This window comes from Megalobrama amblycephala, linkage group LG15, assembly GCF_018812025.1.
Source record: "Megalobrama amblycephala isolate DHTTF-2021 linkage group LG15, ASM1881202v1, whole genome shotgun sequence".
Taxonomy (NCBI): Eukaryota; Metazoa; Chordata; class Actinopteri; order Cypriniformes; family Xenocyprididae; genus Megalobrama; species Megalobrama amblycephala.
This window is the reverse complement of record NC_063058.1, coordinates 14,273,966-14,299,640: the sequence shown is the minus strand read 5'-3', so window position 1 is coordinate 14,299,640 and position 25,675 is coordinate 14,273,966. Positions and strand designations below refer to the sequence as shown.

Genomic DNA, 25,675 nt, shown 5'->3' with positions numbered 1-25,675 from the left:
ATTCCTGGACCAGTGGAGGGCCTCATTACAGCCCTTACAGCCGTTTACGGTTTATGCACTCTTGACTTTGCCAAAAGCAAGGCAGTTTTGTGTAATTGTGAAATTCTGAGGTTTGTTAAGAGCATGAGATAATCAAGTGTGTCATCAACAGGCTCATACAGGAACCGCTGGCAGAGAACAATCAAATTACATTTCTAAAAAACACCCAATCCGTTTTCTCACAGACAGATAAATAGGTCAACTGTTCCTTGTTATGAAATCTAGAAAAATGTTAATTTCTGTGTGAACTATCCCTTTAAGGATGTCTGCTAATCCCCCAAAGGCCACTCCCTCTGTTCTTTGTCAATCCGTTTTATGTAACTTCATTTCAAACCTTTTTAAGGTGTTGCCATAGAGTATAAATTCCCTATTCTGATACCTTTTTATCTTGCAGATAACTTTTACAGACATGCTCCATCCATCATTGCAGTAGTGATTATCATCTCATTTTGTTTTTTTGTTGTTTTTCATGCACTGTAATTTCTTTTCAGACTAAGAAGAGTGAAGATGCATTGCAGAAGAGGAATGGAAAGAGAAATTCTCGTTAGGGAAGGTGAGTAAAAGTTTATGAATTGTTTTTGACCAATAAAGTTCAATCAAAATCTCTGTCTTCAAGCATTTACATGCTTCATGTTGTGGTATTTGACAAAAGCCCGTGCAAAACCATCATTTAGTAACTATTACGTTTGATTCTACAGAGGATTCTACAGAAGTGATCGCCTCAGAAAATCACCTCAGCTTCTTTCAGGAGCTTCTTCCATCGGCTGATCGTACGGCTTTGCTCTACAATCTCTCCTATCTCTGTTTGGCTAAGTTCCCCAAGTTGGAGAGGGTTTTCAAAGAGTGTGCTGTTGAAACCCAGTATCTTTTTGGCTCCTCTGAGGCTCTTCTGCAGAAGGTAAAATCAATGTTCTTCTGAAGACGAAGTCTCTAATTGAAGTCAAACTAAAGAGTTTTTTTAATTAATTACCCATTATCGTGTTGTCTTGCATACAACAAATGGCTTTAAAAAATTATATATATATATATATATATATATATATATATATATATATATATATATATATATATATATATATATATATATATATATATATATATATATATATATATATATATATATATATATATATATATGAGTAAATAATGACAGAATTTTTATTTTTGTATATATAATAGAGAGAGAGAGAATTTGAATTTAAAAATACCTTTTTATTACAGTGAAGTAATTACATTACACCATTCTACAAAAAACCATACACATTTACACATACAAAAAACTTCTTTATACTATCATTTATAAACAATATTGTTAGAATTCTCCTTTACAGCAAAAACATACCAAAACTTAATGTCCCTTCACAAACAGAACACAATACTTCCCTACAACACCATTTCATTTCAAATGATGGCAAATCATTCATTGCCTTGAAAAAATTAAAATCTGTAATTACCCTAGATTTAATTACATTGGAAAAAACCATTAGTACATCTTGTCCAGAAATATTTTCAATCTTATTCTTCCTGCTCACATAAATTGCCATTTTTGATTGTCCCAAAACAAAATTAAACAATTGACACTCAGAAGCCTTTCTCCTTACATATTTAAAACCACAAATAAACATTTGCATAGAAAACACTTCATTAAAAGACTTAAAAAAAGACTCCAGAACAATAAATAATGGTTTCAATCTTTCACAATACATAAAAGCATGAAAAATTGTTTCTCTTTGAGAGCAAAAAGGACAATCAGGTCTAGTCTCAGGGTTCAAAACATTAACAAAAGCATTAACAGCTATAACCCCATGTAAGATTCTCCACTGTATGTCACCCGCTCTCTTTGGTAACGGTGGCTTATATAGTGCTCTCCATTGTGGTCTATCAGCCCTACATAAACCAAGGACAGTACGCCATGGTGTATCACTCCTATCATGTAAAACTTTTCTATTGAAAACTTTCACACAATTTTTATACACATCTTTTACATTTAAAGAGTCAGCACAAAAACATATATCTTTCTTTTCCAAAAAAAGACCTTCACACTCAACCATTTTAGGTGACAAAATTAACAAATGGAAAAGGTCTTCTTCATTTGGTTTTAATAGACCTTGACAAAAGTCTACAATGCTTCTCAACTCTTCTTCTTTAAGAGCTGACTTCCATTTCATTAAAAGTTGACGAACCAACCTCAAAGACTTAAACCCCAACTTTGTTGCTGTCCCCTCAATATTCTCAAAATCCGGTCCTGCAATATTTACCAGATGTCCCAAAGTCGTACAACCTGCTTTAATTAAAAGTCCAGTATTTGCAGGAAAATGAGAACTGTCCACCACTTTTTCAAAACGGGTTCCATGGATCAGTGGTTCTTGAAGTAACCAAAAAAGTGATCTTGAATCTTGTCCATTTGTAACATCAAACAGATTCCAGACTTTAAAAATGTTCTGATAAAAAATTGGTGCATCTGATGTATCAATTTTCAGGGGATCCATTAAAAAAAGAGACTTATCAAGACCTAAGCCTCCCAAGCTCTTCAAGATCTCACAAGCAACAACTTTCCAATTTGAATTAGGTAATCCATATAAAAGTCTGTGAATAAAACGCATACGAAAAGCTGCAACTCTGCTTTGCACATTTATAAGGCCCTGTCCTCCTTCATCCTTAGATAAAAATAACACACTTTGGGATACCCAATGTAACTTCTCCCAAAAGAAATCTACTAAAACTTTCTGAATAGCAGAAAGTAAATACAAAGGAGGATCCACACACGCTAAACGATGCCACAAAGAGGAAGCCACAAGATTGTTAATAATTAAAGTACGTCCCCTGTACGACATTTTTGGAACCAACCACTTCCACTTATTTAGCCTTCCTTTTATTTTTTCCAGAACATCATCCCAGTTTTTGTTTACAACAGAGTCATCACCTAAAAAAACACCCAGATATTTAAAACCTCTCTTAGACCAGGTTAAGCCATTTGGGAGCTTTGGTATACCCCTTAACCAATGGCCGACCAAAATTGCTTCACTTTTGGTCCAATTTATCTTGGATGAAGATATTTCCTTAAAATCATTTATCATATTTACCAGTGTATCAATGTCCTTTTGATCACTAATTAAGACTACTACATCGTCAGCATAAGCTGACAGAGAAACAGTTTTACCAGAAAAAGGTAAACATAAACCTTTGATGTTTTCTCTAACCTTGCATAAAAGAGGTTCTATTGCAATAGAGTACAACATACCAGACAAAGGACAACCTTGTCTTACACCTCTTTCCACTTTAAAAGGAGCACATAAGCCACCGTTAACCTTAATAATACTTTCAATATCATTATATAAAATCTTAATTTTTTCCACAAAGTTTTTTTTAAAACCAAAGGCTTCTAGAGTTTTTAACAGATATTGATGTTCAACCCTATCAAAGGCCTTCTCCTGATCTAAAGAGATTAGGCCAACATCAAACTCTTTCATTTTAGAAAGGTCAAAAATATCACGAATAAAAGATATATTATCAAAAATAGACCTCTCAGGGATACAATATGTTTGATCTGAATGAATCACCTGTTCTAAAACCTTCTCAAGTCTGTTAGCAAGGGCTTTAGAAAGTATCTTATAGTCGCTACACAACACTGACACTGGTCTCCAACATTTGATTTCTGTGAGATCTCCTTTTTTTGGTAAAAGGGTAAGAACAGCTCTACGGCAGCTTAAAGGTAAATGGCCATTTCTAAAACTATCATTTAAAACCTCAAGTAAATCTTCCCCCAGTACAGTCCAGAAAACCTTAAAAAATTCTACTGGAAGACCATCTATGCCTGGGGCCTTTCCATTCTCCATATTCTGAAGTGCTCTTGTCAATTCTTCAAGATGCATCTCACCACCAAGATCCCCATGAGACTCTGAGGAAACCTGAGGTAAATTTTCTAAAAACGAAAAACTTGTGTTTTGCTCTATTTTGAGCTCACATTTATACAACTCTTTATAAAAATTGGCAATTCTTTTACGAATTTCGTTAACATCAGTTAACATCTTCCCAGACTCAGATCGCAATGAATGAAAAAATCTTTTTTGACCATTTTTCTTCTCCAGGCCAAAAAAGAATTTAGATGGTACATCCATTTGGTCAACATTTTGAAAACGTGACCTAACCAAGGCACCTTTTGCTTTCATCTCCAGCAAATCATTCAATTTAGATTTTTTCTCAGAGATACACTTAATAAAAGTCCAATCTCCAGTAGATTCTAGCTGTTCTTCCAATTTTACAATTTCCATCTCTAAAATTTTCATCGACCTATCTATATTTGCAGTGACATTTTTTGTATACTGTTGGCTTAACTGCTTAATTTGGGATTTTCCATAGTCCCACCACTGTTGTAAAGAAGTAAACTGTGACTTTGATTCTCTAAAGTCTTTCCAAAAAAAAAACAAAAATGTCTTTAAATTCTTTATCACTCAAAAGAGCATTATTAAAGTGCCAGTATGCACTTTTTGATTTTACAGAACTTAAAAACAATGAACATTGAACCATACAATGGTCAGAAAAAGAGACTGGAGTAATACAACAGCTTCTAAAAATATTACTCTGGTGACTAAAACAATATAATCTATCTAATCTTGCCATAGACACAGTCTTATCACGAATATGGGTCCATGTATATTGTCTACAATTTCCATTAAAAATCCTCCATATATCATGAGTCCATATATACTCCATATATCATATATCATATATCAAGCTCATGAGTTTTAATAAGTTGTATGAGCCTTTTCCGTGACAACATGTGGGGTTCAAGATGATTTCTATCAATATTTTGTTCTGTACAGTTAAAATCACCACCAATAATTAAGATTTCATCATTAATACACTTTTGTAAAGCCACACATAAAGAATCCAAAAAAACAATTCTGTCTGCAGTTGCAGTAGGAGCATATACACATATAAACACAAAAACTTGATTTTCAACAACCACTCTAATTTTTAAAATTCTTCCTTTTATTATCTCATCCACTTCGTAAGAAACAGGGGTACATTTTTTTGAGAACAAAACAGCAACCCCAGCACTCAGTGAGTTATTATGACTCAAAAAAGAGAGCCCATCCCATTCCATTGCCCAATTAGCTGCGTTTTGAACGTCACTATGCGTCTCTTGAAGTAACACAACGTCAAAATGTTTTTGTTTAAGTAACTCATAAATCTCTGCTCTTTTTTTACAATCCCTTGCACCATTCACATTCAGGGATGCAATGTTAATGCTGCTCATGTTTAATAAAATAAACCATAAACATAAGCTCCACATAAGCACTGCAGCAGGGACCATGGGTTTTAACATCTTAGACACCATCATTGTTACTTGTTTCCACACTAACTCTTCTCACAATTTTCTTCAATCGGTACACTTCTCTATCAGTAAAACACCCCTCACTCATTAAACTCCGCGATCTTTCCACAAATAACTGAGTATTCGGGAAGTAATTTTCAACATTAACATTCCTCTTATTTTTTGTAATTCTCAGAAATTGTTTGATGTTTTGTGCATCATAACCTCGAATATGAAATTCGGACTGAGAAAAAGCACTACTGGAATCAGATGAATCTTCATCACTTTCATCTTCCTCTCCATTGGACAACTCATTCGTACCTACTTTTTTCACCATCTTCAAACTACCATCACTTTTCATCTTTCTTTTTAAAGGTACTTTAAAAGACTGTGAATCCACTGCTTCTGTGACATTTACATCAGGAACCATTTCAGAAGATTTCATTTCACATTCAGAAGTAGGCCTACTATTCTGCATTCCACCTTGCAGCAGTACGACCATGTCTTCCATTGTTTCTTCAGACCCAGAAGGTCTAGATTCTACAGTCTCAGATACACTCCTATCAGCATCCACAACCACAACTTGCTCGCCTTCAGCCACCTTTGAAGTATTCAAACTGACCGTAGGAACCTCTGCTTCCACCACTGTTTCTGCAGATGTATGTGGTCTAACCACTTCATCATTTTCATTTTTATCTGGGCATGTACGCACCAAATGCCCTGCTTTACCACATCCAAAACATCTCATTTTATCAGTGGTTGCATAGATCAAATAATCAAAATCATCCATCCGAAAATTAAATGAAACGTCGAGCTCAGCGTTATCCCTTAGTACCATATATACATATCTCCTGAAGGAAACGATATGTTTCAAAAGTGGAGAAACATTTCCAAGTGCAATTTTTTTTATTGGAGAAACCAATTTTCCATAGCGAGACAGCATATTTACTAAAAACTCATCCTTCACAAAAGGTGGCACATTTGACAAAGTCACTCTCTTAGACGGCATTGAAAGCGGCAACACAGCAGTAAACGCATCATTTATCACTAAACCACGTTCCACTAACTCATTTGCCTTTTCCACAGTGCTCAAAAACATTACTATAGCATTGTTCATTCTAGAAGCCGATAACAATGAATCAAAACCCACTACTTCACCTGCCGCTAGACAGCACTCCTCTATACTCACAGCAGACGCCACTTTTACTCCATGACGCCGCGTGAGTGACTCAAAAACCTCCGAACCGGCAACCGCCATGTTTCCGATCAAACGGAAAACCGGCGCGCCGAACAAAAAGACAACAAAAACTTTTCTCAAACTAGACTATATTATCTAACTTTAGTAAAGAAAAGGGATAGAAAAGTTTGAAAACACACCTGCACACTCGTTCTCACATCCACTCGCTCCAACCACACTCGCGCATGCGCACAGAGAGAGAGAGAGAGAGAGAGAGAGAGACTTGGGGGCACTATTAATTTCTTACCTACAATAAACGTGGAACTTAAAGGGTTAGTTCACCCAAACTGTCATTATTTACTCACATGTCATCTTCGGAACACAAATTAAGATATTTTTGATAATATCTGATGGCTCAGTGAGGCCTCTATTGACAACAAGATAATTAACACTTTCAGATGCCCAGAAAGCTACTGAAGACATATTTAAAACAGTTCATGTGACTACAGTGGTTCAACCTTAATGTTATGAAGCGACGAGAGTACTTTTTGTGTACCAAAAAAACAAAATAACGACTTTATTCAACAATATCTAGTGATGGGCGATTTCAAAACACTGCTCAAATCAGTTGTTTGGAGCATGTATCAAATGGCCAAAGTCACCCCCCCAGTGGTAAACCACTGAAATTTTGAAACACTTATGATGTAACGAAGCCTCGTTTACTGAAACCATGTGACTTTGGAAGATTGACACATGCTCCAAACCACTGATTCGAAACAAAAGATTCGTAGCAAAAGGTTTGAAGCTTCATGAAGCAGTGTTTTGAAATCACCCATAACTAGATATTGTTGAATAAAGTCGTTATTTAGTTTTTTTGCCGCACAAAAGTATTCTTGTCGCTTCATAACATTAAGGTTGAACCACTGTAGTCACATGAACTGTTTTAAGTACATCTTTAGTAGCTATCTGGGCATCTGAAAGTCTTAATTGTTTTGCTGGCAATGCCGGGCTCACTGAGCCATCGGATTTTATCAAAAATATCTTAATTTGTGTTCTGAAGATGAATGAAGGTCTTTCAGGTGTGGAACAACATGAGGGTGAGTAATTAAAGACAGAATTTTCATTTTTGGGTGAACTAACCCTTTAATTATACTAATATAAAAATTATTTATTTAAGTTGGCTGAAAAATCTGATATGGCACATGCAAGGACATAACATTGACGTAACAAAAATTTTTCCTGTCTTTTAGTGTGTGGACACAAGTAACCAAATGGTTTCCTCACTGTTTCCTCAACTGAAACTCGCTGTTGAAAATAATGAAAACATTCAGTCAACCATGTCTTTGCAAAAAGCAGGAGAATGGATCACAGAAATTGTTAACAGAGTGAAAGAGATGGTGGACAGGTACAATTTTAGGAAATGTTTCAAAGTGTTACATGTCAAAAGCATTATAATATATGAACCCATACAAAACAAAGTTTAATGTGATCAAACTAATGGTTTATCTGAAATCTGTCATCATCAGATATGAGAAACACAACCACAGTGTGGCTTCCTGCACCAGTGATGTGTTTCAGGAAAAGGTTGAGACCGACAAAAAAAATGCACAAACTACTAAGGCGATAGAGACTCTGGAGAAGGTGGTGAGCATTCTTCAGATGGAACTGAGGAAAACCTTAGAGGAAATTGGACAAATTGAGGCAAAGATAAACCAAAGTCATGGTAGATTTGCTTCTAGAAGAATGTTTGGTTTCAGTTTCCTGGCTGCCATTGTACCATTTGTTGGATCCGTTCTTAAATCCATTTTTGAAACTAGACCTGTGAGAAACGAGGCTCTCGCCAATGAAAAAGCTCAACTCTTTGCTCAGAAGTCAAACCTGAAATTCCGGGAGCACAATATCCAAGTCAGGCTGAATGATGCTCAGCTGAAATTGGAAAACAAGAAGACGGCAATGGGTGAGGTTCTTTCAAGATCTCTATGTGCCAATGGTCAAAAACCTCAGAGTGATCTCTCATAATTAATGTCTGCTTCATATTGTTTCTCAAGGTTCAATACCTGACACTGTCTATCTGAATGATGTCCTGAAGTACCTTTATGAAATCCAAGAAACTCTGCTCAAGCATAACTTGTTCTGGAAATCAGTTCTAGTATTTCTGGAATCTCTCGAAATGCGAGACATTTGCTAATGAACACTTAATTGAAGGAGAATGAACTGAAGGATATTTTTCTGACGAATATTGATTTAGCACAAGAGGTAACTTACACACTGAGTAAATGTTCAGTTGCAGGATTATGGCAGGTAAATTTCATTGCATTTTCTGAGTTGTGATTCATTTTGTACCTCAAATCTTTCAGCATTGGAAGGCCTTTGGAGAATCCTGTCTGACGGCAAAGAGGGCTTTTAGCTTGCAGAATAAGGATGCGTACAAGTTCCTGGAGTTCAACCCATCTTCACTGTCACCAGAGGAATGGAAAAGGCAGTATGACATTGTCAAAGCAGATCTGACCAAAATATAAAGTAATAATTAGGAGAACTTGTGGACTAAAAGTTAAGGCTGATTTACGCTTCTGAGTCGAAGATACGCTGTAGCTACCATGTGTAGCCTACGATGTAGCCTGACATGCACCTCTTCAAAAATGTAACAATGCGTCAATTCTATGCAGACTGCACGCGTTGTGATTGGTCTGCTAGAACCCCTCCCTCAGGTCAAAAAACTGGTGCAGAGCAATCGGAGAAGAGCGAGCGTTTTCAACTTCCATAGGAATGAAAAAATGCTCTTTCACTTTCATCTGTGCATATTTATAAATGTTTTAGTAAAAAGCTGCTTTCAAACTGTCGCTGGCTAGCGCTGTGGCCGCTAGTGAGAGTTCCCAGTTTCCTCACGAAACAATAAAAAATTTGGAGGGAAAAGATTATATAAATGGAATCAGAAAATGTATAATATAAAAGAGAAACAGCATGGGGAAAAACTGCTTGTGTAAAAAAATAAAAATAAATAAATTAGCATCTTGTCTGTAGTTTGATTTATATAATTGCTGTGGTACTATATGATACATTTATGTAAAAATCGTAAAGCCAAAATCATTATTAATATTGTATAATTCAAAATGTTATGTGTGTTTGTGTGTGTATTATGTGTATCATGCTTGTTTAAATAAACAGATTTAAAAAATCTTGGATATACAGTCATGTGAAAAAGAAAAGACACCCTATATATATAATTTTATATATATATATATATATATATATATATATATATATATAATTATATTAATATTCTTGTCACTTTATAATATTAATATTGACCCACTGTACTCACATGAACTGATTTAAATGTTTTTAGTACCTGTTTTTAGCTATCTGGGCATCTGAAAGTCTTAATTGTTTTGCTGGCTATGCAGGCCACACTGAGCCATCAGATTTCATCAAAAATATCTTAATTTGTGTTCTGAAGATGAACGAAGGTCTTACGGGTGTGGAACGACATGAGGGTGAGTAATAAATGACATTATTTTCATTTTTGGGTGAACTAACCCTTTAAAATTAGGTAAATACAACCTTTGTCATTATTTATTTAACAAAAATAAAGCCAAAATGGAAAATCCATTTGTGAAAAACTAAGTACAACCGATAATTTTAAGGCGTATTATGTAAGATTTTTGGATTAAAATATCCAAAAACCACTAGAACAATGTATATTTTTTGTTGACTTGTGACTTGTGTACTTACATTATCCAAGATGTTTCCAAAAATGTTTAAATTCAAAGAAATTAGCAATTTTAACTAGGATACGGACTGTGTCCGTGCATTGCCTATCAATGACATCATAACTGCGTTAACCTCGGTTTCCATTTTTTATTTGGTAGAAACCATGGTAAACACCATTATATTGTATGTTTTATTAAACAAGGGAACAACTGTTTGGATACATTTATAGACAGAAAACGAATCATTGTTAAATAGCCAACATGTTCAGTCTTATTGTTTGAATCTCATTTTTTTTGTTTATATTAATATGACATTCTAATATTGATCTAGCTTACTGCAGTGTGCAACAAATGTTCTCATAGCAGCTGCCATGCAAACACAGAGTAACGTTACAACATAATTTTCAACACACTAAAATGTGTCTAATATGATAAAACAGCGCTGCGTTTACCCCACATACGCTTGACTGGAAGAAGCAGAAGTGGCGAATGTGGCATAATAAAAGTTCCGCTGCTCTCAAGACGATTATCGCGCTCGTCTCTCATTAGCAATCACTCCAGCGGTCTCGTTCAGCTCCAACAACACTTGGCCCTGCTCTGCTTCATACTACAGTAACGTTAATGAACATGATCTTCCCCATCGATTCTTTTCCACTGGCTGTGAGGTGAAGACGTCATCTCCAATGATTCCACGATCAATCTCTTTGTCCTCAAGCTACACCTTTGTTTTGAATAGGCGACCTCTAGTGGCGAAAAACTACATATTGTGCCTTTAATAGCTTGTTTAGCAGAAATAACTTGAAATAATACATTTCTGTATGACCCTCAAATGAATCAAATGAATTTTGGCCCGCTCTTCTTTACAACGTTGCTTCAGTTCTTTGAGGTTTGTGGGCATTTGTTTATGCGCAGCTCTCTTAAAGGGTTAGTTCACCCAAAAATGAAAATTCTGTCATTTATTACTTACCCTCATGGCGTTCAACACCCGCAAGACCTTCGTTAATCTTCGGAACACAAATTAAGATATTTTAGTTGAAATCCGATGGCTCAATGAGGCCTCCATAGGGAGCAATGACACTTCCTCACTCAAGATCCATAAAGGTACTAAAAACATATTTAAATCAGTTCATGTGAGTACAGTGGTTCAGTATTAATATTAAAAAGCGACGAGAATATTTTTGGTGCGCCACAAAAAAACAAAATAAAGACTTATTTAGTGATGGCCGATTTCAAAACACTGCTTCAGGAAGCATCGGAGCATAATGAATCAGCGTGTCGAACCAGCGGTTCAAAGTGCCAAAGTCACGTGATTTCAGCCATTGGCAGTTTGACACGCGATCCGAATCATGATTCGATACACTGATTCATTTGTGCTCCGAAGCTTCCTGAAGCAGTGTTTTGAAATCGGCCATCACTAAATAAGTCGTTATTTTGTATTTTTTTTGGCGCATCAAAAATATTCTCGTCACTTTATAATATTAATATTGAACCACTGTACTCACATGAACTGATTTAAATATATTTTTAGTACCTTTATGGATCTTGAGAGAGGAAATGTCATTGCTCCCTATGCAGGCCTCACGGAGCCATCGGATTTCAACTAAAATACCTTAATTTGTGTTCCGAAGATGAACAAAGGTCTTATGGGAGTGGAACGGCATGAGGGTAAGTAATAAATGACAGAATTTTCATTTTTGGGTGAACTAACCCTTTAAGTTCATGCCACAGAATTTCAGTCGGGTTGAGGTCTGGACTTTGACTGGCCCAGTGCAACACTTTGATTCTTTTCTTTTTCAGCCATTCTGGTATAGATTTGCTGGTGTTCTTGGGCTCATTGTCCTGCTGCATGATCCAATTTCAGCCAAGTTTTAGCTGTCGGACAGATAGCTTCATATTTGACTCTAGAATACTTTGGTTTACAGAGGAGTTCACGGTCGACTCAATGACTGCAAGGTGCCTGCAGGTCCCGTGGCTGCAAAACAAGGCCAAATTATGACCCCTCCACCAGCGTGCTTGACAGTTGGTATGAGGTGTTTGTGCTGATATGCTCTATTTGGTTGCACCCTGGTTTTGGCAATATATATATATATATATATATATATATATATATATATATATATATATATATTCATTATTCAATATATATATATATATATATATATATATATATATATATATATATATTATCTGCAGCCGTCAGGTGGTACAGTGTGTAACCCCCTCTATCCAGGTCCTACTCGCCCCGCTCTGCGAGGGCCTCGAACCTGAGTCTCTCCGGTGTGGGAGTTGGACGCTCTAATAAGGAGGCTAAAAGCTGCAGCCTCTAATGTCAGTTTTTGTAATAATTAACCTTCACCAAAGCATGTTTTTTGTGTGTGTGTCAGAAATAGGCTTCACAACACACTCTTCATGTGGGATTCACAAGACTGCGCAGGCGTTCTGACATGCTTACAGGGAGTTTCATGTCATGACTCATGTGTTGATTTTTGCAGCTTTTGTTCTGTCCTTTTGCTACTGCATCTTACTATATCTATAGCACTACTGTGCGTGGAGTTATGAAAAGATACTGCATTGATACTACCATACTTTAGAGCTATGAGTCACGATGAAACCACTGGAAACGTATGGACGGGTGCATGCAGATGCTCATGGAAGCAATATTTGTGCTAGGAGGCGCTTGTTCCTGCAATACCAGTAATGGCCTGCTGGTTGCAGCAGATAGTAATTGTGCCTTTAAGCATTTTTTCACCATGTCTTTTTGCACATTCTGTGAACCTGTACAGTTACGTATTCTCTGTCATGTTTAGCCTATTTATAGGTTTCATAGCAACCTGCTAAATCTTTGTCTGTCTGTTAATTCCATTTTCCTTATTTAGTATGCTACATTTTTTTTTCTTAACTCCTCATGTGTGAACGTGAGAAACCAATCCTCTTTTCATATCTATAGATATTTAAAGGTATAAATATTTTAAATATTTCTGCCGTTCTTATTACAGAACGTCTTTTCTAAGGACAGCAGGAGGAATCAATTGAGAGCCATATATAATATAAAATGCAGTTAATCACATGCTTTATAAATCATGCACAATGTTTTATAAATACACTGGCCTATGCTTTTTTGGACATGCTGTTGTTTGCACATCAACAAATATGCATTAACAAAACGCAGTTTTTGTTTTATGCCTTTGTGACTTCTGATATAGCTATCAATTATGCTCTTTGTTTTGAACCATAAAGAGGCGGTATGCTGTGTGCTGTGATGACAACATCCTCTGCTGACGTCCTGATTGGCTAGTTTTCACTGGCAATATCTTCAGCACCTGTCGAATTTGCCCCATATAGCCTAAGCGTAGTGGGTCACTTTCTTGTAGGAAGGCAGCAGTTTTATGCCCTTTTTTATCTCAACCTCGAAACCAATATGTATTTCCACCAAAGTGATTACAGTTTTTTGGAAATTATATCATAATTTTATGCTTTTGTTTTATTGTTAAATGCGTTTGCACGCTGTAAAATCGTCTGCATTTTGGTTACAGTATTCTTCTATTGTGTGATTGATTGACCGTAGTCGCTTTGTTCTGTTGCATCATTGATTGTGATTGATCGCTCACGGCGCGCGCGTTTGTAGCCTACGTGACGAAAGACGACTGGATTAACTGGATTCATCGACCAACTTTAAAATCGATGTTTGGGAATGTGAAACAGACAGATTATGTAAAGGCTCTTTTCAGCACCTTGGTTAGTTCCTCTGGGGAGAAACTCGGACCATATGGCAAAGACAGATATGAATTTCGGTTATTTTCTATTCTTAACATATTCCCGTGTGAGTTAGAAGCTTATTTTTAACGACAAGGTCTCTGGACTGGATTGATAACCATCACATGAGGTCGAAGTTTTGGGAACAACTGGAATTTCAAGATGATGATAACGCGCTACAGACCGGTATGCACATTTATTTTTGATTAATTAGAAAAGTGGTTTCAGTTAGAAATGTTCATGATAGTATAGTTTTACCTACATGTTGTAAACTAACCTTTAAACATGAAGTGATGTATATACTGTTTTTTTTTTTCTCGACTCTATTTTCCAGTGAGGAAGTTGTTAGGAAACAGCTTTTCCTCAAACATTATCTTACACGCTACACCAAAGAAAGATGCTGTAACTTTTTACGAAACGTTTTCCATATATGATGTCGCTTTATACTAAATTTTGACATATTTACCATTCTAACACGTTGTTTGTTTGTGACACGATGCACGGGAATGCTGCGCATGCGCAGTTGTTTTGGAATTGCTCTTTCAATGGGATGAAGCCCAAAAGAAAGAAAGAAAAAAAAAATCGATATACTACAGCCAGCTCTCCACAGTAATCATTTCTCTTGGTGTGTGTGTGTGTGTGTGTGGGGGGGGGTCATAGGACATTTTTAATCAAAATCAGTATAAATTACATTCAGGCATACTGAACTGCACAACAAGTATGTTTCTGGCCTATAAATAATTAGCTATTTATATAACTGCAGTACATAGAGAATTTAATGTATATTGAAATAAATAATATACCTTTAGGCGTACTTTTGATTTGACCTGCTGTGTATTGCAGATTATAGGGTCATGCTACTCATTTAATCTTCTGGAAATGCTTCTTTTAGGAGAATTAAATTATGATTCAGTGGCAGTGCATTTTAAATGTTGCTCTGCTGCATCTGCTGGTCTGGCAGGAGAGTGAATTTGCGTTTTGCCTTACTGAAATAGCTAACACACCACACCTGCCTGTACTTGACACCTTTGAGTAATAGATCAACTTGATCTTCTCACCTCTATGTCATAAGTTTATCATACTATGGCAGGTGGTTTGTTTTAGTTGTGGACAGTAATACGGGTCACAGTCCATATACACTCTAGATCTAATATCAGCATGGGTCAGGTAGCTTATCTAGACACAAAAAGGTGCAATTCTTCAAACTGCACCATTGAATTGATACAGATTTTGACATGGCCTTCAATATTTAACCATTATGCGGTGTTGAAAATTCTGTAACACCTTTTGTGTTCCCGGTCAAAAATGATCGGCCTTTTAAAAATGACTCGTATGTCGCTCGTTATGCTATATTATCACTAAATATTGGATTTTTATCAGCTTCTTTCTTTCAATTAGGACAGGGTTTGAATTTAAACTGATTGATTGTAGGCCTCATTGACCTTAGGTTAAAGGTTAAAGTTCATCTCTGTGGAAAAGAAAGCCTGTAATACTCAAAATTGTTTGCTTGTGTGTGTGCGCGCATGTGTGTGTGTGCACAGTAGCATGAGTGTGCATGTATCCACTCATGCACAGGTCTGAGACCTTTATCTTTGCAAGCACACATGTACATATGTGAACATGAACATGATGAAGATGCTCCTGAACACTAAATGTTTCTCCATTTTTAATGGATGATCATTTTTGACCAATATAAGCTCAGATCAATGAGGCCTATGATCAATCAGTTCCAAAAAGAAATACAAAAATGTAAAAAAAATCAAGTTGCCACAAAGACTGAATCCAATATTTGTTGATAATATAGCATAATGAGAGATTTATAAGTTTTAGTCCAATGTTTTTGGGAAAAAGTATACCTTCTCTGGGTCTAAATGCCCCGAACACAACATAAGGGTTAAATATAATGGACAATAGGCATGGTCAGTAGTGTAGCAGATAAATTGGGCATATTGGTGTATTACTACCACCAGAACAACTCAAAATATTTTTTTTTTCTGTTTTCATTTGTTTTGTATTTGTTTGATTTTCTGTATTTTATTTGTTTGTTTTTTAGTGTTTTGTTTTAATTTGTTTTGTTTGTTTTTTTCTGTTTTGTTGTTTTTTAGTGTTTTGTTTTAATTTGTTTTGTTTGTTTTTTTCTGTTTTGTTGTTTTTTGTTTTGTTTTATATTTCGTTTGTTTTGTTTTTCCCTTTATTTATATCCCTTTTTTATTTTCATTTTGTTTTCTATTTATTTTGTCTGTTTTGTATTTGTTTTGTTAGTCTTTTCTGTTTATTTGTTTTTTCCTGTTTATTGTTTCCATTTTTTGTGATTATCAGCATCACCTGAAGCCGGGCACACATTTAATGACTAGCTAAAACATTCTAAGACTGTGCTCAACATACAGCGATTGTTTCCAGGTTTAAATACTTACCTATAATTGAATTTGAACACCGACTGTAATCGCTGACTGAACGCAACTGGCTCTGACTGGACGCATTTGAGCGTGATCAGTCATAAGTATCGATTTATATTCATAATCGACCTTACGATCATTAAGTGTGTGCGCGGCTTGAATGCCTATTTGAATAAAATCTACATACAGATTATAGATGATTACATTTTTCCAAATTTTTCGAATTCCAAAATGTTATAATTGTAAGTAAATATTGTGTGATATAAATCTAATTTACTGTCCTTTAATTGTTATATATTGACATTTTATCAGCCACACTGCTTTCTAGATATCAACATCTGCCAGTAAACCTCTATCTCTGTTTCATCCTTTTGTCCTTCAAACGTCTCATAGGTTCGCTTTGGTTTTTGAATTTCCTGACAATCCTACCAAATCATTCCTTGTTCACTGTGAGTCACTTCACTGCTCATTATGTTTGATGTTCATGGTGTGAACCTCACTGTAACATGTGTGCCAGTTTTTCGATTCCGCCCGCAATGCAATTCTCCCCCTCCCTCACCCCTCCGTCACACTGTCTCTCTCCCTCCTTCTCTCTCCCCTCATCACTCTCATGCACACACTCCGCCATCCAGCTATCCTCCCACAAGGTCAGCTCTGAGCTTTTGATCACCGCAGCACAGGAAGATTGCTTCCCGAGCACACGCGTGTGTCTGTGCACATACTGAGATGTTTTTTGTTTTTTAATGCCATTAAGCTGTGGTGGTTATTAAAAGCATGCCCGTGAGCCGTGGCTCTGTCAGTGGAATCCGATGCAGGCGCCCCCCTGTCGGAAAGAAGCTGTTTGGATGTGCTCATCCCATGCAGGACCGGAGCCGTTTTTGCACTCTACCTGTGCAGTGATTCACTTCGGCTGATATCCTCCACCTACAGCAAGGATGTAACGGCTCCTCTGTGGACAGATTATGCTCTGAGAGGATCTCTTTTAGCTTTTAACCCTCTTCTTGTCCTCTTTCTCCTCCTTCCTTTCTTCTGCTGGATCACTTCAGAGACCCGATACCACCATGTCCTTGGCTTTCTGTGGCAAAGACAACAACTCGGCCGCATACAATGTGGATGCCGGTGTCCTCAACAACGGCTGCTTTCTGGACGCCCTCACAGTGGTGCCCCACGTCTTCCTGCTCTTCATCACCTTTCCTATCCTCTTCATCGGTGAGTGTCAAAGACAGGTGAGAACTAATGCATGTTTGTGTTACAATACTGAATGGCTGGAGTTACTAAACATTCTTTAACTTAACTATATTCTCAAACTCGAAGATAGATAGATAGATATGCAGGTTTATATGTACATACTTTTAAAGGTGCCCTAGAACGTTCTTTCACAAGATGTAATATAAGTCTAAGGTGTCCCCTGAATGTGTCTGTGAAGTTTCAGTTCAAAATAACCCATAGATTTTTTTTAATTAATTTTTTTAACTGCCTATTTTGAGGCATCATTAACTATGCACCGATTCAGGCTGGGGCCCCTTTAAATCTCGTGCTCCCTGCCCCCCCCCGAGCTCTCGACTATAACACAGTGCATAAACAAAGTTCACACAGCTAATATAACCCTCAAATGGATCTTTATAAGATGTTCATCATGCATACTGCATGCATGCGTCGGATCATGTGAGTATAGTATTTATTTGGATGTTTATATTTGATTCTGAATGAGTTTCATAGTGCTCTGTGGCTAAAGCTAACATTACACACTGTTGGAGAGATTTATAAAGAATGAAGATGTGTTTATGCATTATACAGACTGCAAGTGTTTAAAAATGAAAATAGCGACGGCTCTTGTCTCTGTGAATAAACGATGGTAACTTTAACCACATTTAACAGTACATTAGCAACATGCTAACGAAACATTTAGAAAGACAATTTACAAATATCACTAAAAATATCATGTAATCATGGATCATGTTAGTTATTATCAATCCATCTGCCATTTTTCGCTATTGTCCTTGCTTGCTTACCTAGTCTGATGATTCAGCTGTGCACAGATCCAGACGTTAATACTGGCTGCCCTTGTCTAATGCCTTGAACATGGGCTGGCATATGCAAATATTGGGGTCATACATATTAATGATCCCGACTGTTACGTAACAGTCGGTGTTATGTTGAGATTCGCCTGTTTTGCGGAGGTCTTTTAAACAAATGGGATTTATATAAGAAGGAGGAAACAATGGAGTTTGAAACTCAATGTATGTCTTTTTCATGTACTGAACTCTTGTTATTCAACTATGCCAAGGTAAATTCAATTTTTGATTCTAGGGCACCTTTAAAGGTGTACTGCACCATTTAGGGTAGTGTTGTTTGTGGAAGGATCAGAGAAACAGACAGGAAATGATTAATGAGCTCTTTGAAATTCATTTCTGAACATTTGGCTCATTCATTACGAAGATAAACACTGCATAATTGATTTGCACTCAAGTCGTCATTCGCCAGAAAATGTGGTTTGGCAAACCACATAGGGAGACCGGGATAGAGTTTGTCAACCTGCTGTGGGAAACAATTTTAGACAAACAAATGTGACCTTAGTGGTGGAATGTACAGCTGAAGAGAGTCAGAGAGTCGTGCTGTCAGAGAGTTGAGTTACAGGAAGGCTGGTGTTCGTTTTGCCATACCAGAAGAGTCAGAGCAACATTAAACAATCCTCCTAATGTCAGAGTGAATTAACCTCATACTTTGTATTATTCATTTTCCAAATGATTCGGAATCTTTAAGAATAAAAATTAATAAAAACAGAATCAAAATTAATCCAATTGGATTTTATTATAATTAAATTTAGAGATGCACCGATATTCAATTTTTAGGGATGTCCAATATATGGGCCACCATATCGGTATCATCCGATATATGCTCATTTTTAATGTCATCGTTATATAAATTTTTCATATCGGTGCATCCCTAGAATTTTTTTGTCCGATACTGATAACCGATAATTCTTTATATTTGAAAGCTGATAACCGATATATCCGCTGATACATCTAAATTTATATAATTTTTGAGAGCCTATTACAATATCAAAAGCCATGTCCCAAGCACTCAACATAAATCAAACATATACAGTACAGTAGCCTAATTTGAACTAATTTGAACCAGTGTACACTCCTTTGGCAAAGTTTCTTTAACAAAAAAAAAAATAAATAAATAAATTCTATTGCCTTACATATAAATAAAATAATGCCTAATATATATATATATATATATATATATATATATATATATATATATATATATATATATATATATATATGGAATAGCTTCTGCACACACAATAATGAAATGATTTTAATTAAAGGGGACATACCATGAAAATCTGACTTTTTCCATGTTTAAGTGCTGTAATCAGGTCCCCGGTGCATCTACCAACCCAGAAAATGTGAAAAAGGACAACCCAGTAACTTTGTTTTGGTAGATTTTCTCTGCAAGAATGTGAAAAAATGAGCCGTTCAGATTTCGCCCCCCTTGTGATGTAGGAAGGGGATCTTATTATAATATTACCGCCCCTTAATCTGTATGTTTCCACGCACGGCGCCGCCATTTTGTCTTCGCAAATGACAACAGTGTAACAGTAACACTGGTCCTGGAGTGCATTTCATATATATTTCGTGATGTTTGCAAATAGTCCTTCTGAGTGTGTTTTGTTAGCATGTTGCTAATGTACTGGAATGTGGCTAAAGTGGCTTAAATGAGGCTAAAGTTACCATTGTCTCTAAAATGTATTCACGGAGACAAGAGCCATGACATTATTTTAATTTTTATCCTGAAAATGCTTGCAGTCTTTTTAAGTCATAAACGCAATTTCATTCTTATTGAGTTTCTCAAACAGTGTGTAGCTTTAGCCACATTAGCCGTGCAGCATGCCATCAAACTCATTCAGAATCAAATGTTAGCAAACATCCACAAAATATATGACATGCCTAAGTGATCTGATATGCTGCATCATGAACAGTTTGTAATGATCCATTTTGTGAGTTATATTTGCTGTGTGAGCTTCTCCTGTATTGTTTATGCTTCAGTGTATTGGAATTACAAGCTTGGGGGCGGGGAGCACAAGCTCATTTGCATTTAAATGTACACAAACCAAATCAGTGCATTTTTTCTCCCACCCAAGAATAGCATTTAAAATATGGTATAATAAAAAATCCATGCGGTATCTTTAGCTCAAACTTCACAGACACTTTCTGGGGACACCTGACACTTATATTACATCTTGTAAAAAGGGGCATAATAGGTCACATTTTAGCCATATTGTTTATGAAAAATAAACGTTCTAGTTATTATTAAGATATCTTACTGATCCCAAACCTTTGAATGATTGGTTTCTGTATCACTAGTGGCACCGAACAGGTTTCCAAACAGGTAGACCAAACACACTGGACCCATTTCCAGGGTTCTCAGAAGCGGAAATCATCATAATTGGGTAAACTTCAATAGCGGTGAATGTGAAATGACAGCAAATATATTTTTTGTATTCCCATTTGCTCAAATAGCAAAAGAAAATGACTTTCCAAAAGAGAGAAAAATATCGAGAGAATGAGCAGTCAGAAGAGAGAAAGATATTTTCTGTCACTCCCTCAGCCATTGTATTAGAAATACTCAAGCAGCAGAGTTAATTTGTTTTTGTCATTTACTACCAAGGTGTAATATAACACAATGTAACATATTATGAATGTGTATATGAAAAACTAGATTTGCGATGCTGATAACTGAGGAAATGCGTCGTCACAGTCTGTGTAAAGTGTCCATTGTTTGGTCAAACAAGTAGCCCCTCTCCTATTGCAGCAATTCACTAATTTGCCCACTTATTCTAAAGGGCACATCCTCAATCTCATTTGCTGTTCTGGCATAATTCCTTATAATTGTACTGTTTCTGACTTGTCCATATCAGATCATCTGCATGTTTTTTTTTTGTCTTTTTACAGTCTTTAAGGTAAACCTGTGTCGCTCTATCACATTTCGGAACATTAAGAACATTGATGTGTCTACTTTTGCTGATGAACTTGCCATCTTTTCAGGCAAAGCTGTTTTTTCTGATGCTGATGCATTGGTTTCATATTATAATACTGGACTAACTGAGATTTTGGATGTTTATGCACCTGTGAAAACTTCTTTTAATCATTCTGCTCCATGGTTTACCCCAGAACTTCGTCAACTTAAAACTAAAGGCCGTAGGTTAGAGTGTCTGCATGCCAAATCTGGTCTCACTGTTCACAAACAAATGCTTGCTGACCATGTCCAACTTTACAAGGATGCACTGTCTAAAGCCAAATCTGACTATTACTCTAATTTTATTGGAGTATTAATCTGACTCTCTGCCATCAGATATGTATTCTACCACACTATGTGACAGTTTTATGACTTTCTTAGAGTCTAAGATTAAAAATATTCACCAACAATTACTTGCTAGTAACACAGGTTATGATTTCCGTTGTCCAGTTTTCCATGTGCCCCCACACTCTGTTTTCTCTACTTTTTCTTTTCCAACTGAGATACTGGGTCTTATCCGGGAATCTAAGTCTACTACCTGTTGGCTTGACCCTTTACCAAATGATTGCCTTGCAAGTGCTTCCACCATTCCGCTTTCCGTATTCTTCAAAAAGCTTGTATGTGTATTTTAAGTTGTTGTGATGCCAGTGGGATTTGTTTATTGTTATTTATCTATTTATCTTTTTTTTATTATTATTATATTATTGCTTGTTTGCTTGTAAGGTGACCTTAGGTGTTATGAAAGGCACCGTTAAATAAAATACATTATTATTATTATTATTATTATTATTATTATTATTATTCACTCCAAGAGCTGTTTGGTGAACACTTGAGGGCTGTAGTCAGATTCTGTGCTGTTTACAGATCAACCCTGACTTTTTAGAACCCATATTTCAGTGATATCTGTCAATACAAACATTAGCTAACCAAGAATCGCTTATTATTCAGAAACCGTTCTATTTTGTAAAAAAAAAAAAAAAAAAAAAAAAAAAAAATATATATATATATATATATATATATATATATATATATATATTTATTTCATGACTTTAATCCCACTGATGGCTCTAATGTTGCAAAATATACAGTAATCAGTGTGGTCTGATAGTCTGACTCCAGAAGAAATATCGATAACACTTTAGAATAATGGTCTGTCATTAATAAGTAACTATGCAGGAAGTAATGCAGGACTAATGAGTAATACTACATTAATACTGCAGCTACTACTTAACTAATCAGTAAGTAATATCAAATTTAGAAGATAGTTCCTTATTAGCTAATCAGTAATTACCTATTGAGATTACCATCATTAATAACTATTAAAGGTGCCCTAGAATTAAAAATTGAATTTATATTGGCATAGTTAAATAACAAGAGTTCAGTACATGGAAAAGACATACAGTGAGTCTCAAACTCCATTGTTTCCTCCTTCTTATATAAATCTAATTTGTTTAAAAGACCTCCGACGAACAGGCGAATCTCAACAAAACACCGACTGTTACGTAACAGTCGGGATCATTAATATGTACGCCCCCAATATTTGCATATGCCAGCCCATGTTCAAGCCACTAGACAAGGGCAGAACATCTGGATGTGCAGAGCTGAATCATCAGACTAGGTAAGCAAGCAAGAACAATAGCGAAAAATGGCAGATGGAGCGATAATAACTGACATGATCCATGATAACATGATATTTTTAGTGATATTTGTAAACTGTCTTTCTAAATGTTTTGTTAGCATGTTGCTAATGTACTGTTAAATGTGGTTAAAGTTACCATCGTTTCTTACTGTATTCACGGAGACAAGAGCCGTCGTTATTTTCATTATTAAACACTTGCAGTCTGTATAATTCATAAACACAATTTCATTCTTTATAAATCTGTCCAACAGTGTAGCATTAGCCGTTAGCCACGGAGCACAGCCTCAAATTCATTCAGAATCAAATGTAATCATCCAAATAAATAAAATACTCACATAATCCGACGCATGCATGCAGTATGCATGACGAACACTTTAAAAAGATCCATTTTGAGGGTTATATTAGCTGTGTGAACTTTGTTTATGCTGTTTGAGGCAAGCGCGAGCTCCGTGGGCGGGGAGCGTGAGCATTTAAAGGGGCCACAACATGAATTGGCACATTTCTAATTATGCCCCAAAATAGGCAGTTAAAAAAAAGAATAAAAAAAAAATTTGAGCTGAAACTTCACAGACACATTCAGGGGACACCTTAGACTTATATTACTTATATTACTATTATATCTTGTAAAAATATGTTCGATGGCACCTTTAACTAACGGACAAATTGTAAAGAACATTATTGTGTGTCTGAGACCTAATCAGTCATCATTTTTACTCTGAATATAGTCATAAAATGCATCATTAATTACTCAAGTGTTACCTAGTAGCTAATAAGGAACTGTCTTAGTCCTAAATTTGATATTACTTACTGATTAGTTAAGCTTGTTTCTTAATAGTAGTAGCTGAAGTGTTAATGTAGTCCTGCATTACTTCCTGCATAGTTACTTATTACCACTTATTACCAGACCATTATTCTGAAGTGTTACCAAAATATCTCTTAATGCCAATTCACACTGCACCGACAGAGGCAGACCAACACTGAAAGTCATCAGATTACAGCATGTCCCTTCTCAGACATTCTAATTCCAATTCAGCATGTTCAGTCGACGAAAACAAGCTCTAACAGACCTTGTCAGGGGAAAAACTGATCCAACAAAACCCGACAATGTCTGTCGGCATCTGTTGGCCTTTATGGTTCTTTTCTATTTAGTTAATCAAAAACACTTATGAATCAGTTGGAGCAGTCTGTTCAAAATGATATTTCTGATTTGTTATCTGTTCTGTTGGAATCTCAACAGAATAAATAGAACTATTAGTGAATCAGAATCATTAAATTCCATGCAATTTCCATCTCAAATGGACATTTTATGCATGATATTCCAAAAAAAAAAAAATTGCTTAAATCATGTTTTTGTTTGTTTCGAATTAGCTTCCCCATATTCTTAATATCTGGTTCTTTTGGATATCAAGGGTAAAATCTGCCCCATTGTTATTGCAACGACTCAGACAGCACGTTGTGTGGATTGTTTTTAAAAGATTTTGATATATGGACAAACAATTTATTCCTCAAGGATAGTTTACATCCCTTCCAGTCAGAGAGAAATATATTGCTGTAAGCCATGTACTGACTTTTAATCATTGTACTGTAGGTTGGGGGAGTCAGAGCTCCAAGGTGCACATCCATCACAGCACTTGGCTGCATTTCCCTGGACACAACCTCCGCTGGATCCTCACCTTCATCCTGCTCTTTGTCATCGTGTGTGAAATAGCCGAGGGCATCGTGTCCGATGGGTGAGATCTATCTGTCTGTGTGTTTGTCTGTCAGTATGTGTGAATCTATTGAAGCCTATTAAGAACATGCCCTGGTATAGGCCCATTTTTGTTGTTGTTGTTGTTGTTGTCTTATGATATTATTTTTATGACAATTAAGCACATTCTCCTTCATTTTTAAATGAAAAACAAACAATGAAAGTTTAATAATAATAATAGTAATAATTACATTTAAGGATACATTTGTTTCATTTATTTTACTTTATTTTATTGATTTTAATAGTATTCATAAGTATTTATACCTCATTTTAGTAATTTTAATTAAAAAATTTTGTATAACTGTATTTTTTTTTTTTACCATAATAGAGTATTTTTATTGAAAAAAAACCCTACCATTCAAAAGATTTCAGATAAAATAAAATATACAGTAAAACAGTAATGTTGTGAAATATTATTACAATGTAAAATAACAGTTTTCTATTTGAAGATATTTTAAGTGTAATTTATTCCTGTGATGCAAAGCTGAATTTTCATTAATCCAGTCTTCAGTGTCACATGATCTTTCAGAAATCATTCTAATATGTTGATTTGCTGCTCAAGTAAGATGTACTGTTATTAGCTGTTAAAAACAGTTGAGCTGCTTAATATTTTTGTGGAAACCATTACACTATTTTCAGGAGTCTTTGAATCGAAAGTTCAAAAGAACAGCACATATTTGAAATAATAATTTTTTGTAACATTATAAATCTCTTACTGTCACTTTTGATCAATCTAATGTGTACTTGCTGAATAAAAGTATTGATTTCTTAAAAAAAGGCATTAATTATATGTAAAAGAAAATCTCAAGAATAATGGATAAACAAAATCAACTTGACTGTAATGAAAATGTCACAATCCCAAAAAT

At 35.7% G+C, this 25,675-nt stretch overlaps 2 protein-coding genes across 5 annotated transcripts in view; both read left to right on the top strand.

The window, feature by feature from the left end:
• The first annotated feature begins 387 nt into the window (after nt 1-387).
• Nucleotides 388-9,700, top strand: LOC125247587. Its single transcript, XM_048158966.1, has 6 exons — nt 388-592; nt 738-937; nt 7,784-7,938; nt 8,060-8,490; nt 8,582-8,789; nt 8,891-9,700. Exons 1-5 carry the CDS (start codon nt 547-549, stop codon nt 8,719-8,721), a joined length of 972 nt encoding a protein of 323 aa, XP_048014923.1. The 5' UTR covers nt 388-546; the 3' UTR covers nt 8,722-8,789; nt 8,891-9,700.
• A 3,800-nt stretch (nt 9,701-13,500) lies between these two features.
• abcc8 (ATP-binding cassette, sub-family C (CFTR/MRP), member 8) overlaps nt 13,501-25,675 on the top strand; it is a 101,165-nt gene continuing 88,990 nt past the window's right edge. The window contains exons 1-3 of one of the 4 annotated variants that reach the window (XM_048159220.1): nt 13,501-14,182; nt 17,439-17,601; nt 24,651-24,792. In XM_048159220.1, the coding sequence (XP_048015177.1) occupies nt 14,159-14,182; nt 17,439-17,601; nt 24,651-24,792 (329 nt within the window). In that variant the 5' untranslated portion in view covers nt 13,501-14,158. Of the gene's footprint in view, nt 14,183-16,973; nt 17,330-17,438; nt 17,619-24,650; nt 24,793-25,675 lie in introns of those variants that run through there. The other 3 variants (XM_048159219.1, XM_048159221.1, XM_048159222.1) reach the window with 3 other exon arrangements.